This window comes from Molothrus aeneus, chromosome 26 (assembly GCF_037042795.1).
Source record: "Molothrus aeneus isolate 106 chromosome 26, BPBGC_Maene_1.0, whole genome shotgun sequence".
Lineage (NCBI taxonomy): Eukaryota > Metazoa > Chordata > Aves > Passeriformes > Icteridae > Molothrus > Molothrus aeneus.
Genome location: NC_089671.1, coordinates 5,109,545 through 5,123,470, shown reverse-complemented (window position 1 = coordinate 5,123,470; position 13,926 = coordinate 5,109,545). Strand labels below are relative to the sequence as shown.

The 13,926-nt window shown below is 41.6% G+C and overlaps 1 protein-coding gene across 1 annotated transcript in view; it reads left to right on the top strand.

Annotated features, from left to right (window-relative positions):
* HLF (HLF transcription factor, PAR bZIP family member) overlaps positions 1–6,904 on the top strand; it is a 35,677-nt gene extending 28,773 nt beyond the window's left edge. Inside the window, exon 4 of the mRNA XM_066565966.1 lies at positions 2,705–6,904. Coding sequence (XP_066422063.1) covers positions 2,705–2,920 — 216 coding nt within the window. The 3' untranslated portion in view covers positions 2,921–6,904. The remainder of the gene's footprint in view (positions 1–2,704) is intronic.
* Positions 6,905–13,926: the final 7,022 nt, after the last annotated feature.

The following is a 13,926-nucleotide window of genomic DNA, read 5'->3' as shown; positions in this document are numbered from 1 at the left end:
TATTCATTTCCTTTGTATGCCAGAAACTTCCTGCTTGACCTTGGACAAGCTTGCTTTGTCCCATATTTCCCACTTATGAAACAGCCTGATCATGTTTCCTTTTTCTTCGTCTGATCATGTTTCCTTTTTCTTCGTCCTGTCTCTGTTCATGTTTTCTTTATCTTCATCCTCTGACTATTCAGCACAGGCTGTGAATCCTTCAAGGAGAATGGAGGACCCTGATGACATACTGAAGTATATTGTGTCTTATTCGGAAATTGCTGTAGTTCTGTGTTTAATAATGAATGAGAACACTATAGTTAAAGCTATTTCACTAATATATATTCACTAATCCAGGTGAAAGAATCTAGACAAGTGATAGGAAAACAGAAGAAAACAGAATTTTTCTGCTGAGAGATGTGTTTTAATACAATATATAAAATACAATACGACATCAATATTTTAGAAGAAAGAGTCTGTGCCACTCACTGCTTCTGAGATGTGAAGAGCAAAATGCATGAAGATAGCAGGAAAATTGATCAACTGATCCAGGTTATCAAACACTCTGAATATTATTTGCAAAGTTGTTTTCCCGGTATGTGCTTTCCAAGAGAATCTCTTTTATCAGAGGCAGTCAGGGCAGAATTTCATTCTGTTGTTGCTACTGCCCCCAAGAGACACAGCCTGAGAGCCTGTTGGAGTCAGTGGGAATCCCTGGCTGCATGTGCAGGGAGCCTGGGATGCCATGTGTTTGCACCAGATTGATAGCATTAGGGAAAGAAACTATTTTTATCCCTAAGCATGCTGTGGTGCAAGTTAAAAGCACAGAAATCACAATTGCAGTGATGTTCAGGTTGCTGTCACTCAGCTTTCCTTTACAAAGGTTTGCCTGCACCTTGTTGCTTACCTGGGCAAGTTCTGCTGCCTGTGATGCCCTGTTGGGTTGCAGTGCCCAAGGGAGAGGTATTTGCTGCAGGAATGGCTGGAGTTTGTCACGTCTCCCAGGTACCCTTATTCATCAAAGCAAGCTTTTGGCAAAGGTCCTGTTGGCCAGAGGTGGAGCCCAGCAGTGCAGCACAGGAGTGAAGCAGGAGCTCAGGGTCTCTCATTCCCTCGGGATCATCCCATCACTTGCCCTTGACTCGTTTCAGAGTGCTTGACCCGAGTGCTGCTCCTGCCCTGGCATGTGGAGCCTCTGGGTTTTGGGGGAGGGTAAGCAGATTAGACCAGTCAATCGTCTCTGGGCTGCATGTGATTTGGAAATGCCAGCCTTACCTCTTTCAGGCCTGGATTAAGGGATTTGCCATAGCAATTTGTTAAAATAAAGAGGGATGAAGCCTAGGTGGCACACTAATAAATTGCTTAAAGCTGATTTTTATGGAGTGAATTGAGATGGGAAATTATAAACAAGATTTGGGTCACAGCTTTTTGCTGCGTGCTTGTTTTTTCAGAGGATTTTGCTGGGGCCCATCTACGTACAGGTGAAGAGCCATTTAGAGATAATGCTGGCTCCAGATCAGCATTCCTGCACTCTTTGTTGAGCCAAACTGATAGAAAGCAGTTCAAGAGCCCTCCTGCCAGCAGTTGTTTTGCTCCTGCTTTGCCTTGTGCAGCAGCAGAAGGTGTAGAGCAGCAGGATTAGGCTGGCCAGAAGAACCCAGGAGTGGTGGATGTTTGCTCAGTGCAGCATAGGAGCAGCTGGATCTCGTGCCCTGTGCTGGTTCTTGGGAGCTGCACGGGGAATTGGAAGCATGTTAGGATGAAGAAAGAGGGAGTTTGAACTCTGTGACTTGGCAAGGCAGAGTTTGAGGGCTGAGTGGCTGCATCACTCATACTCTGCAGGGGACAGAATTTCACTTTTCACAAGAGATTCTACCTGCTTTGTATTTCCTGAGTTGTTCCAAAGTTCTGGAACTTAATTCAGTTATGAAGCAACATGAAAACTGCCATTTTGCTGAAGGCCACTTCAATGGAAGAGTGGAAAAATCAGGTGAAATTCAGTCCTTACTTTGAGTCTTTGATACACCAGTGCAGTAAGGTGATCTAGAGGCAAGTCTTCAGGGATAACACTTTGGGAATGTGTTAGCTTATGAAACCTCAGGGAGTAGTGGACCTATTTCTGTCCAATGTTTTTTTTTTTTTTCCACAGCCAAAGCCTATTGCACTAATCTCTGTGGTTGGTCCCAGAACAGTCATGATCACTGTGCCAAGGAATCCTCTTGTAGTGACAGTGGTGCAGACAGGAACATTTTGGGGCTCTGTAGAGTGCTTTGAACATTAAAAAAGAGCAGAGCAGTAGATAAAATGGGTGATAGCAAGACAGAGAGTGAACCAGGTGTTGGCTGGCAGTGCTGAGCAGGGCCAGAGGTAACGAGTGCTGCTGCAGCCACTGTTCAGGGTGACTCATGGCACATGACTAACTAGGTCAGCCTAGATGGGAGATGGATTGTACCTCCGGAACATTGCTTCACTTTTCCTTGGAGGAATTCCCTGTCAGGAGGATGAGGGGGTTAGTGTAAACATTTTGACAGAAACATGTGAGGGCATCTGTGCTGCCAGGGCAGATTGTGCCACACAAAGCTGTAACTCCGGTCCCGCCGTGCCATGGGTGACACCGCGGCCACCCGCGGTCCAGAGGCACCGCTGGGAGCGGCTCCCGGTGGGCAGCTCTGCTTCTACCAAAATGTAACACCTTTGTTTGCCTCTCTGTGTGTCTCACGAGCAGGACGACAAATACTGGGCCAGGCGCAGAAAGAACAACATGGCAGCGAAGCGCTCGCGGGATGCGCGGCGGCTGAAGGAGAACCAGATCGCCATCCGCGCCTCCTTCCTGGAGAAGGAGAACTCGGCCCTGCGCCAGGAGGTGGCCGACCTGCGGAAAGAGCTGGGCAAGTGCAAGAACGTCCTGGCCAAGTACGAAGCTCGGCACGGCCCCCTGTAAATCCCAGGTGGGGGAGGTGGGGTGTTTTGGGTTTTTTTTCTTTTTTCTTTTCTTTTTTTCTTTTTTTTTCTTTGTTGTGGGTTGGTATTTGACTAGATGGACAATGTGTTTCCTGTTTGATAGCACCACACCCAAACCAACCTTTCTGTCTTCAGCACTTTACCAGAAGCAGAAACAAAACTGACTTAACGTTGGTTTTTTGTTGTTTTTTTTTTTTTCTTTTTGTTTGCGTGTACATGTCCCTGCGTGTGTGTGTGCACACGTGTGTGCCCAGGTCTGTGTCTGTGGGTGTGCATGTGCGTGGCTGTGCGTGTGCGTGCGCATCTCAGCACTTCCCATTTTTATCAGCCCTCTTCAAAGGGTGCCACATTTTTACCTGGACTGTTGAGAACCGCCATAGTAAGCTTTTTATTATATATATATATATTTTTTTTTTTCCTTCAGTGCTGCTTCACAGTAGGGGTTTTATGTTCTCGTAATCAGTTCCATCCTCCTGATTTACTTGGAAAGATCCCAGCATAAATTACAAAAAAAAAGAAAAAAAAAAAAAGAAAAAAGAAAAAAAAGGTAGATCTCAGTTTTTTTCGAGAGTAACAAGCTATCGTTTTAAGTCTGTCTAATCAGAAAAGTTAACATGCTAATAAAGTGCACAAATAATAATTTAGTACTACACTGCAGAACTATTAATTTATAGATCGCTTTTGTTGTATTTTTAAGTTTTGGTAATAATTGTCTTCAGATTTAAAAAGTGCTGTTAGACTGAGTTTAGCTATACTCATGATAAATCCCATAATGGCTTCTCTATAGCTACTAAGGTTCCTTTTCTCTCCACGGACCCCAGGTAGGTAGGTAGGAGTTGTTGGTAGAGCACAGAGTGTGTTCCTTGCACTGCCTGTACCTGAAGCAATAATCCTGCGTGCATGCTGCCCGGATGTTCCCAGTGGACGTGGGATGGTTCCCTACCCAACAGCAGTCTCGATGTCTTTAACAAGGAGTTCCAAAAAGTCCCAGACACGTTCCCATGAGCATGCTGGCTGTGTCCCTGCCGTGGGGGAGCGCATGTGTAAGGAGCAGGATTGTTAGTTGAAAATGAGAACAAAATTAAATAGCTTCAAATCAGATCTGATGTTGAAATCAGAGGGGCTTTTCTGTTTTCAGTTAGTTACTCCATTTTGTGATTAAAAGTTGAATAAATACCTAAATTCAGCTGTTTTTTTCCCATGTTTTGTAATATATTTTTCTGTGGATTATATCTTGCTGTTTTAAAAAAAATCACTTTTATTCAGTTAGAAGAAGTCACTGGTTTGCAAAGCCCATTTTTTCTTAGTGATTGTTATTTTGAGTGTGACATGAACTGATGGTTCCGAACGTTATTGTTTTAAACTGCTTTTGAACATGTATGTTCTAATATAAAGTGGACTTCTGAAAAATGAATGTAAGAGACACTGGTGTATTTCAGAGGGGGATGGTGTTGTCATATACTGTGGTTAATCCGATCAATCTAAGTGTTTACTCTAGACCAAAAGGATAGATATTATAAAATGTATAAAGTTTATACAGAATAATTATAGTATGTTCGTTTTGTACAGTATTTTTCAAGTACAAATACTGACAATGTATTTTGAAAGACATATATATAGCAAAAAGAAAAAGCTATTCCATGTTTAAAATATATAGCAAAGATATATATTCTCCATTATTGTATAGAAAGGAAATGCTTAGGGGTTTGTTGGTTGTCGTTTTCTTTTTTTTTTAAATCCGTAATTTTAAGCCTGGCACACTGGCATGTTCTGTGCTTTAAATTAAATTTTTATGGAAGTAATATGGCTTTCCAGGATTTTCCATATTACTGAAAAAGAGAGACTGTTTTTATTTTTCATCAGAAACACATAAAGAAACTGTTTAACAGGGACAAAGCACAACATGGATTTTAGTCAACTATTGATTAGACATTACAACATTTTGTAATGGCAGAAAAATAATATATAATACAAAACCACTCATTGTAATTTCCAATCTGCTGCTGCTAGAATCTGTTTCCAGCTGAATTTTTTTGTTATAAACAGCTCAGATCCTATACACAGCTCTGTGTACTGCATACAGTTGGTAACGTGAGGAAAATACGGTGCTACATCTTGCTCACAATTTTCTAAGCGTTCTGACATTATTTTCAAATAAAAACGTTGTTCATTCCATTAACTCATTATTCATGCTTCAGGAGATGGCTGCAAAGAACTCAGTCTTTTGGTCAGCATTAAAAGCACCCTTGCATGGATGGCATTTCTCCAGTATTTTTTCACAGCCATACCTGGCTTCTCGGTGTCCTGTAAGGTGCAGTGCTTGCCCGTGGACCATTTGTGCAGCAAATCGAGTTTCCATGTGCTACAGAAGGTCTGAAGTGCAGTGAGTTATTCCCTGAAGGTCAGCAGAAGGCACTGCAGGGGTCAGGAGGGTCTGGCAGGCACAGTTGGGGTCTCTGCTGCAGCCCCTTGGGAATGCCCCTGGTTTTCCCTCTGGGAGAAGCAGGACTGGAGCTGCTGTGGGCACACCTTCAACAGCAGCACAGCAAATTGCAGCAGTCTCAAATCACCCCCACAAGGGGGAATTCTGGGGGGACCCAAGGGCAGGGTGAGGTCAGTGGTGCCACTGCTAGGGCAGGTTGTGACCACAAAACTTTGTGTAGCATGCAGAAGGCAGCTTAGAAAAGGAAAAAGAGAATTCTTTTGTTTCTTTGGGCAGGGAAGGGGTGGGAAGTGGCTGAAGACTGGATATCAGGTTTATTGAGGCAGGGCCACAGAGGAGCTCAAGGTTCCTGGCTCTGCCTTGCCCAGCAGTCCCAGAGCCACTTGGGTGCCTAATTGTCCCATCCCAGCCCTGGGAATGTCACAGCTGTCACAGCCTCTCTTCTGGTTTGGGGACTTCTGAGGGGTCTGTGGGACTTGGGCACTCCCCAGTTCCTGTGGGACTTAGGCACTCTGGCTGCTCTGAAAAGCTCACCTGGGGAAAAAAAAAAACTTAGGCACTCTGGCTGCTCTGAAAAGCTCACCTGGGGAAAAAAAAAAAAGGGCAGAATGTGTGGGCTTAAAATTTGGAAAATCCCCAAGTTCACTATCCAGGTTGTCTCCCTGAAATAACAATGAAAATAAATAAATGGAAGTTCAGCTCATTTTTCAGTTCCCAAGGACAGCTCAGCTGGGCTCATCACACCTCTGATGGCTTTGTTGCTCATGAAGGAGCTTTTAGGTATAAGAAATTGTAATTTTATAAAAATAGAAATATATATATTTGCAGAATAATTAATAGCTTATCTAAATAATTCACTGACCTCTATTACACTATAAGCATTGGTAAAATGCTTGTCTTTCATTTTTTGCTGAACCTTAGAAGTGGATTTTTTCTTTTTACAAAAGAATGCCCTCTAGAAATCAGTGGGACTGGAGATGGATTTGTGCATCTGAGCACCTTGGGGCTCTCTGTGGAAAGCCCGTGGCAGAGGAGGGGGGGTATTTCTTCTGTTTCGAGTGGTGCTGAAGTCACTAAGCCAAGCACCATGGAAATAAGTTCTGACTTGAATCCACAAAAGCAAGAAATTGAGAATGCAGGGGAGGAGCTGGAGCAAGCACCAGGGATGGGATCAGTTCAGACCCCTCTCATTTGAATATCTTGCCTCTGTGGGTTTGTAATACCCCCAATTATTGCTTTAAAATTATTTTTGCAGGTAATTTTACAATACAGATGTGCAGCTTATTTTTATTTTGTTGACTTTTTTATGTGAAGAAAAAAAATTATATTAAAACTTATATGTGATCAACCATCGTATTTCTGGCAACACCACAAGACAGAATTAAATACAAGTTTAACAAATAGATCAAATTATCTGTATGACAAGAAATGGTTTGCATCCTGTATGCTGTTCAGCCCAAATCTTTTTTTTTTGTCTGTTATTCTTAATGTTTAATAAACTTTTAAATTTTTCTTCTCTCAGCTGTGTGCTTGTTTTGGTGTATCAGGGCATGGGACTTTTGGGAGGGAATTTATCTCCCCCATCCTCTGGTCTGTCCCACCAGGGGATGGATCCCAGCTAATCTGGGGGGGGCAAATATTCCCCAACCTTCCCAGCTGCCACCAGGGTTGGGTATAACCACAGCAAATGTGCATTTACATGAGATGAAATAATTCAAACTATACTATAATTAGTACTATTTACTTTTTTAAGAAAGATATATTATATATATATATATATATATATATACGCATACATATAAAAGTAATGAAGTGGTACAGTGGAAGCACCATTTCCATATATACATTATACACTTTATATATTATGAGATGTGATCATGTTTCAATTCACTGTAAATTCATACAGTAAATTCATAAAAATGCTGGATATCAAGGAGTACTTTTTATTGTAGCATGCAACATAACATTAATTTTACTCTCCATTATAGCTAATATTTTATATGGTCCACATGACAGATAATAGATGCTACAGTCTTTTAGATATCTAGTTTATATAAAGATACAGCCTGAGAGAGAAAAACTATGATTCAGGACTAACCCTTCCTGTATACAGGTTATTAAACATGTGTACATATGTATCTGTATATTTATAGCAGGGTATAGAGCATGATACATAGGTCAGACTACCTATAAAAGTCTGCATTTTAAATACACAGTACCTATTATGCACAAAATGTATGTTTTAATAAAACACTGACTCAATCTCCCTTCTGTGTGCATGCTTTTATTAGTTTTAAATACATAGCTGTAATATAAATTAATATATTTTAATACACGCATTAAAGATATGTGTGTGTATATAAATTTATAAATATATAAATTAAAATTTCATTTTCATATGCCATGTTTATAATAATTCCTTTTAGCTTCCTACTTCTATACACCCTTATAAATATATCAATAGCTTTATTAATACAAAAGTTTTTAATGAAGACAGAGAGTGTATTTGATCTAATAGCCACACACATACATGCACCTGCACAAGCACATTCATCTCCGTGCATCCATAGAGCTATACATTGGCTAATTATACTTTCATAGAGAACATTTAACAGCACTTATTTTATTAATAAACCTTTATAACTTTTTTAAAAATACATATTTATTTTATTGTCAAAAAGGATGGTTTTGCCATATATGTTATGCACAAACTGTAATTGCTACAATACACACAGCGTGGGCACACACATCCTTGTAGCTCTTTATGTTTTATATATTTACAAGTTTAGTAACTGTATCTCATTTAGGCTACCACAATTTACTACTTGAATAAAACTTTTTAATACACACAAAAAATATTTTATTGTTAGGTCTGAATTACACACAAGAGTTGTCCTAATATCTGTACACCCTCAGCAGTGTGCCCATATATCTCTGGGTGTCTATAAAAACTGTGTGTATGGATATATAGAGAGAGAGAAAGAGAGAGTTTATATACATGTATATAGATCTGTATGTATATATACACTCTACATATATGTCTGTAAATATATATATATGTAGTATGTCCATATACTGTTGTACAGATATAAACTGTTATATTTTCATGCAGCATACTTAACAGAATTTAATAATCTAGGTTAATATTTTTATATTTTGAATTATGTATTTTATTACTGTAAAAGCCTGTTTTTACTACACATTCTATATTATGCACACACACACACACACACATATATATATATATATATATATATATATATATATATACACACACGTGTGCACTCCCCTTCCTCTCACTTTCTAGTCAGGCAGAAATGTAATAATTTTATTTCCATATAGCATATGGAAAAGAATTAATAAGGTTTCTAATATTTTTTGCATGAAGATTCATCTAAAAATTGTCATCACTGACAGGAAAAGATCTGAGTATAAATAAATAGTATATATTGTGCACCAAGATGTGTTTTAATAACCCAGAAACACTTCCTGTGGCTCTCGTGCTCAGCCCCTCTGTACACACGTGTCTCTGTCACAGAGGTTTCCATGTGCACACTCAGCACAGGTTTAAACAAAAGGGATTTATTTTTACCCAGAGACACGTGTATAAAATGATGTGATTTAAAGGTTAAAATTCATATTTTCATATTGTTTTAAAGGCTAGATTTATATTTTTGAATTTTTTCAAAAATATATGAAGTAGATTTTATTATGATGAAGATTAATAAATGTTACATGGGACATGGCATGTGTTTCTTCTAATACACACATTCACCCTGTCTAGGTGTTTGTGCACATTTATCTTTACATGCACACAACTAGAGACATTTAATAATTATATTTCACACTGCCAACTCAATAACATTTTCTTCATTAATATGGATTTAGAGCTTTTTGTATCCACATTTTATTGCTACAAAGATTATATTTGCTATATATGTTATTATGTACAAAATATAGTTGTTATAATGCAGCAACACACAAGACTTCCTTGACTGCCTGTGTGTGCTTTTAGTAGCCTTTTTATTATTATATTTTTATATAAAGTATAGAACAGATGATACATAGAACATGTTTTTTGGAGATGTTTTATTTCTTATTTACTTTATATGACCGGATTTTCACATATAATGAGGTATTTATTAGTACACGTTTACATATTCAGAGAAAATTTAAGAGGTATTATTAATGCAACATAGTTAGTAGCATAAATATACTTTAATATGTAAATATTTAAAATAAACCATCTCCTCTCCACCCCAAGCTCAGGAGGCACATCCCAAACACATCTTTATGAGGAGCCAAGGGTTTATTTTGGAGTAGTTTTCCAGAGCTTTTGCCACTTTGGGGTCCTAGCGCTTTCATTTTAACCCACCTGCTTTGACTTCTGGGTGAATTTGGCGGATTTAACATTTCGGGGGTCATTCATGGATTTATTATGCAGAATGGATAACTATCCCAGAAAATCCATGATTAAAAAAAAAAAAACAACAAAAAACAAACAAAAGAAAAAAAAAAAACCAAAACAAACGGGAAAAGTCCTGAGGTGTTCCCTTGGCCAGGCACAGCCCCACCCTTAGGGCTGGGTTTGCTGTTTCTTTTTAACTCCTTTTAACCAATTCCAGTTTTCATGAAACCTGTGAGAACTCAAGAATCTTTGACATGCTTTAAATCCGCTATCACCCTTGCCCAGCTGTTTAAAATAAATTAATCCAGAGCCAAATAAAGACACAGCCATACCCATGGCAAGTCTGGACGGCAAAAAACGAATCTTTGGTATTGCATTTAAGAGGAATAAATAGGATTTGTCACTGTGACTGTCACCGGTGCATTTCCGCAGCGTATTGGGTTTTTTTCTTTAATATGTAATCACTGCCTAGATGCAAATGTGGGTGGGGAAATGGGAGAGATCCATGGTGGGAACGCTGAGGGCCCCTCCGAGCCAACACAAGAGGTCACACAAGAGCCGCCAGCGGCTCCCGAGCGCTGGGATCCGCTCCAAAGCACCGCCCGCTTTTCCTCTTCAACATCCCCTCGTCCTCCCTCGGGTGTTTGTGCCTCGGTGCAGCCGCTGCAGGTGGGACCCTGGGAAGGTCTGAGTCACCGGTGGGACAAACGCAGTGTCAGTGTCACCTCAGCAGAGCCGCTGCCCTGCCCGAGCCCCTGGCACACATCGGGGGCTGGGAGCTCTGCCCCAGGGGCGCCGGCTGCTGGCTGGAAGAGCCGAAGACACTCGGCCTTAACACGATGGTGCTCAATCATTTTGCACATTCGCAGGCCAATTTTCATTGAAATGTGAAAATTAGCCCCACCTGCAGACAGCACCCAACAGCCAGCTTCCACCTGGGATGGATGAAAACAGTCAGAGGGAATTTATTGTAACCAGGACTTTGGCCCAGCAACCTGATTCCTCTAACCTGTATTTTGTTCCCTGCTTTCCTGTCCACCTCTGCAGCCTCCAGACAGAAACATCACCCCTGGGAAAGGACACAGTGCCTTGCTCAGCTGTGTCTCAGCCCTGGGCCCACCTTGCAGATGAACTGGTTGCCCCGTTCTGAGGTCCCAGTGGCCCTGGAGGAAACATGGCTTGTTAATTGGATGCTCTTCCACCACTAAGCTGGGGCTTTTTGTGTTACCTGCTGTTAGTGACTCAGATTATGAGGGTGAAATACAAATTATGCTCTGGATCCCAGTGCCACCTTGCTTTATACCTGCAGGTCAGCATTCAGCACAGCTTGTTCCATTTTCCAACAAAACCCCTGGTGGGAGGGGTAAATGTTGCATGGGTGGCTTTGGCAGCACAGGTCAGCCACACCTTTTTTGGACAAGCTCAGCCAACCCTGGTATGCAGCATAGATGGCAGAAAATTTAAAGGGCTTGTCAATACCAGAGCTGATGTCTCCATCATCAAAAGCAGTGAATGGCTCACTGATTGTCCCATGATTAACCCCACCTAAACCCTGACTGGGATGGAAGGAATGCAGTGCCCTAGACAGAGCACTCATCTCTGGCTTGTTCTTGGCCCTGATGGGCAAAATGCCTGGATTACACCATTTATTGCTGCTATACCATGTATATTATGGGGAAGGGATGTTTTAGGACAATTTGGAACTACTGTGCAGATAGATTCAGCTTCACTGAAGGATCTTTTTCATAGGGGCCATTGATCAGCCATTCCAAACTCTATTTGGCCAACTCATGTCACTCATATTCCAGAATCTGGTCATTTGAAATATGACACACACATCTGTTGACTCTTAGTCTCGTTTCTTGATGGCAACTGCCCCCACTGGAGAGAAGGCCTGTGATGTCACTGGGCACTGGCTCACCTGCTTTGCCACTTCAGGCCTCCTGGCCACCATTAAAACAGACAATGGCCTGCCTACACTTCTGACCAGACTGGCCAATTCTTACAGCAGTGGGGTGTCTCTCACAGCACAGGTTATCCCTACTCTCCCACTGCGCAGGCTATTGTTGATGGTGCCCACAGGACATTGAAAACCATGCTTGAAAAACAAAACAAGGGGGAGTCAGGGTGCCCACATGACAGATCAGCAAAAGCCTTGTGTGTTCTCATTTTTCTGAATTGAGCTGAGGTTGGCCAAACAACATGTGAAAGACAATATTCTTTCAATACAAAGGCTCATGCCAGGCCTCTGGTGATGGTAAAGGTAAAGGACCTGTTAACAGGGCAAGGGAAAGGACCCTTAGATCTATTGGCATGGGGCAGGGGTTGTGCTCGTGTCTCCACAGGTCACAACATGAAGTGAGTTCCTTTGTGGTGTGTGCAGCCACTTGTGCTGTCCTGGCTGGCAAAGGCACTGCCCATGTCTTACCCCCTAAGATGGACAGAGCAAATGAATGATGACCCCTACTGATACCATGTGCACATTGTTCATGTCAAGGCATATGTTGCTGTTTTTGAAGGGTTGTTACTGGGTTACTCCCCTTCTGCCTTGCTCAGTCATATTACATCTGAAAATGTTTCAGGATCTGCTCAGGTTTTTCTAATCTTGTAGATGACCTCTGCTTCAGGGTATGGTTTAAACATTTAGTAGTATATGGCATAATTGTCTTTGGTGTGATTTTATTGATTAAACAAAGGGGAGATGTGGGAGATAAGGAATACTCTTCACTTCTGTTTCCTCTTGCTCACCAGAAAGCCCTCTGGGAAAGGTTCAGCTAACAGCAAGGTAAAAAATAGATCATGTAAACAGAGAACAAATTGTGTGACTGGTGAGCGGTCACCTCATGTGGGGGGCAGTGGTTGGCTGGGGAGACACCCAGAGATCAGAAAAGATGGTTGGGTAAAAGGACACAAGAACAGCAACACCATAGAGGCAGGCAGCCAATTTGCTTATTGGCTTGTTTCGCTTAAGTTTAGAGCATAAAAATTAGGTTTTTTGCAATAAAGTGTTCCCCTGGAGCAAGCAAGAAGCAGGTCCATGTGTCTTTGTTCCTTATTGCTACAAAGAAGGAAAAGCTGCTTTCTTGGGATGCTGTGTGTGCTGGTTTTGGGTAATTTTTTCCCTTGATGACCCTCTCCCAAAAGATGAGATTACAGCTCCTGCTTCCACCTCTCCCTCCTTCTGCACTGTCACTAATTTCTCATGTCCCTGTGTCACAACATCAGCTGGGAAAAGTGTCTAGAGCCTGGAACATCCTGCTGGCTCTGTCAAACAAGGTGGCAGGGAAGCAAGATTGAAGGGACTGAGTTTGTTTAAGTCTAGGGCAGAGGAAAGCAAGGGAAGAAGTGAGTCTCCAGCTACAGAAAACCTGCCTGGAAGGGCTCTCCTCTGAGCTGCTGCAGACAGGACAAGGAGTAACAAGCTTAAAGTACAGCAAAGAAAACGGTGCTCGGGCAGCCAGAAAAAACCCAAAAATCAAGAGGGCAACGAGTGAAACATTGAAATAAACTGCCTGGGAGGATTGTGAAATCCCCATTATTAGAGGCATTTTAGAACAAGCCTGTCAGGACTGACAGGCAGAGTCCATCCTGCCTGCAGGCAGAGGAGGGGCTAAAAATATCTCACAGTCCCTTCAATCTTTATTTTCAGTGTTTGAGCAGAAGGCAGATTAAGCTGCTCAGCACCACCATCAGCTTCAAGACAAAAGCCATTTCCATTCAAACATATTCATATATTAAGACACGTATTAAGAAATAAAATTAAATCAATATTCCCCTCCTGCACCAACCCTGAACTTCCCATGTTCATGGGTTTTGATTAGAGAAGACAGCTGAGTTCCCACAGCAACAATGTTCTATCCTCCAACATTTAAGATGCTACAAAATCCTTGCTAGTTGAATCTAAAAGTGCCACAGGTTCCCCATGTTCACTAGGTGTTGTGGGTTGGCTTTCAGTGTTTCAACATCCAGAATAACTCCTGCTCTCCATCCAAACATCCTGTGGGCTGCTCTGAATGTCCCGCTGGAGAATGGCTCAGTGCTGGCTGGCTGTGTCACAGGAGCCACATGCCACATCTGGTCACACCTCTGGGCCTCTCCTGGAAGCCACCACCACCCACCAGACAGTGAGGAGGTG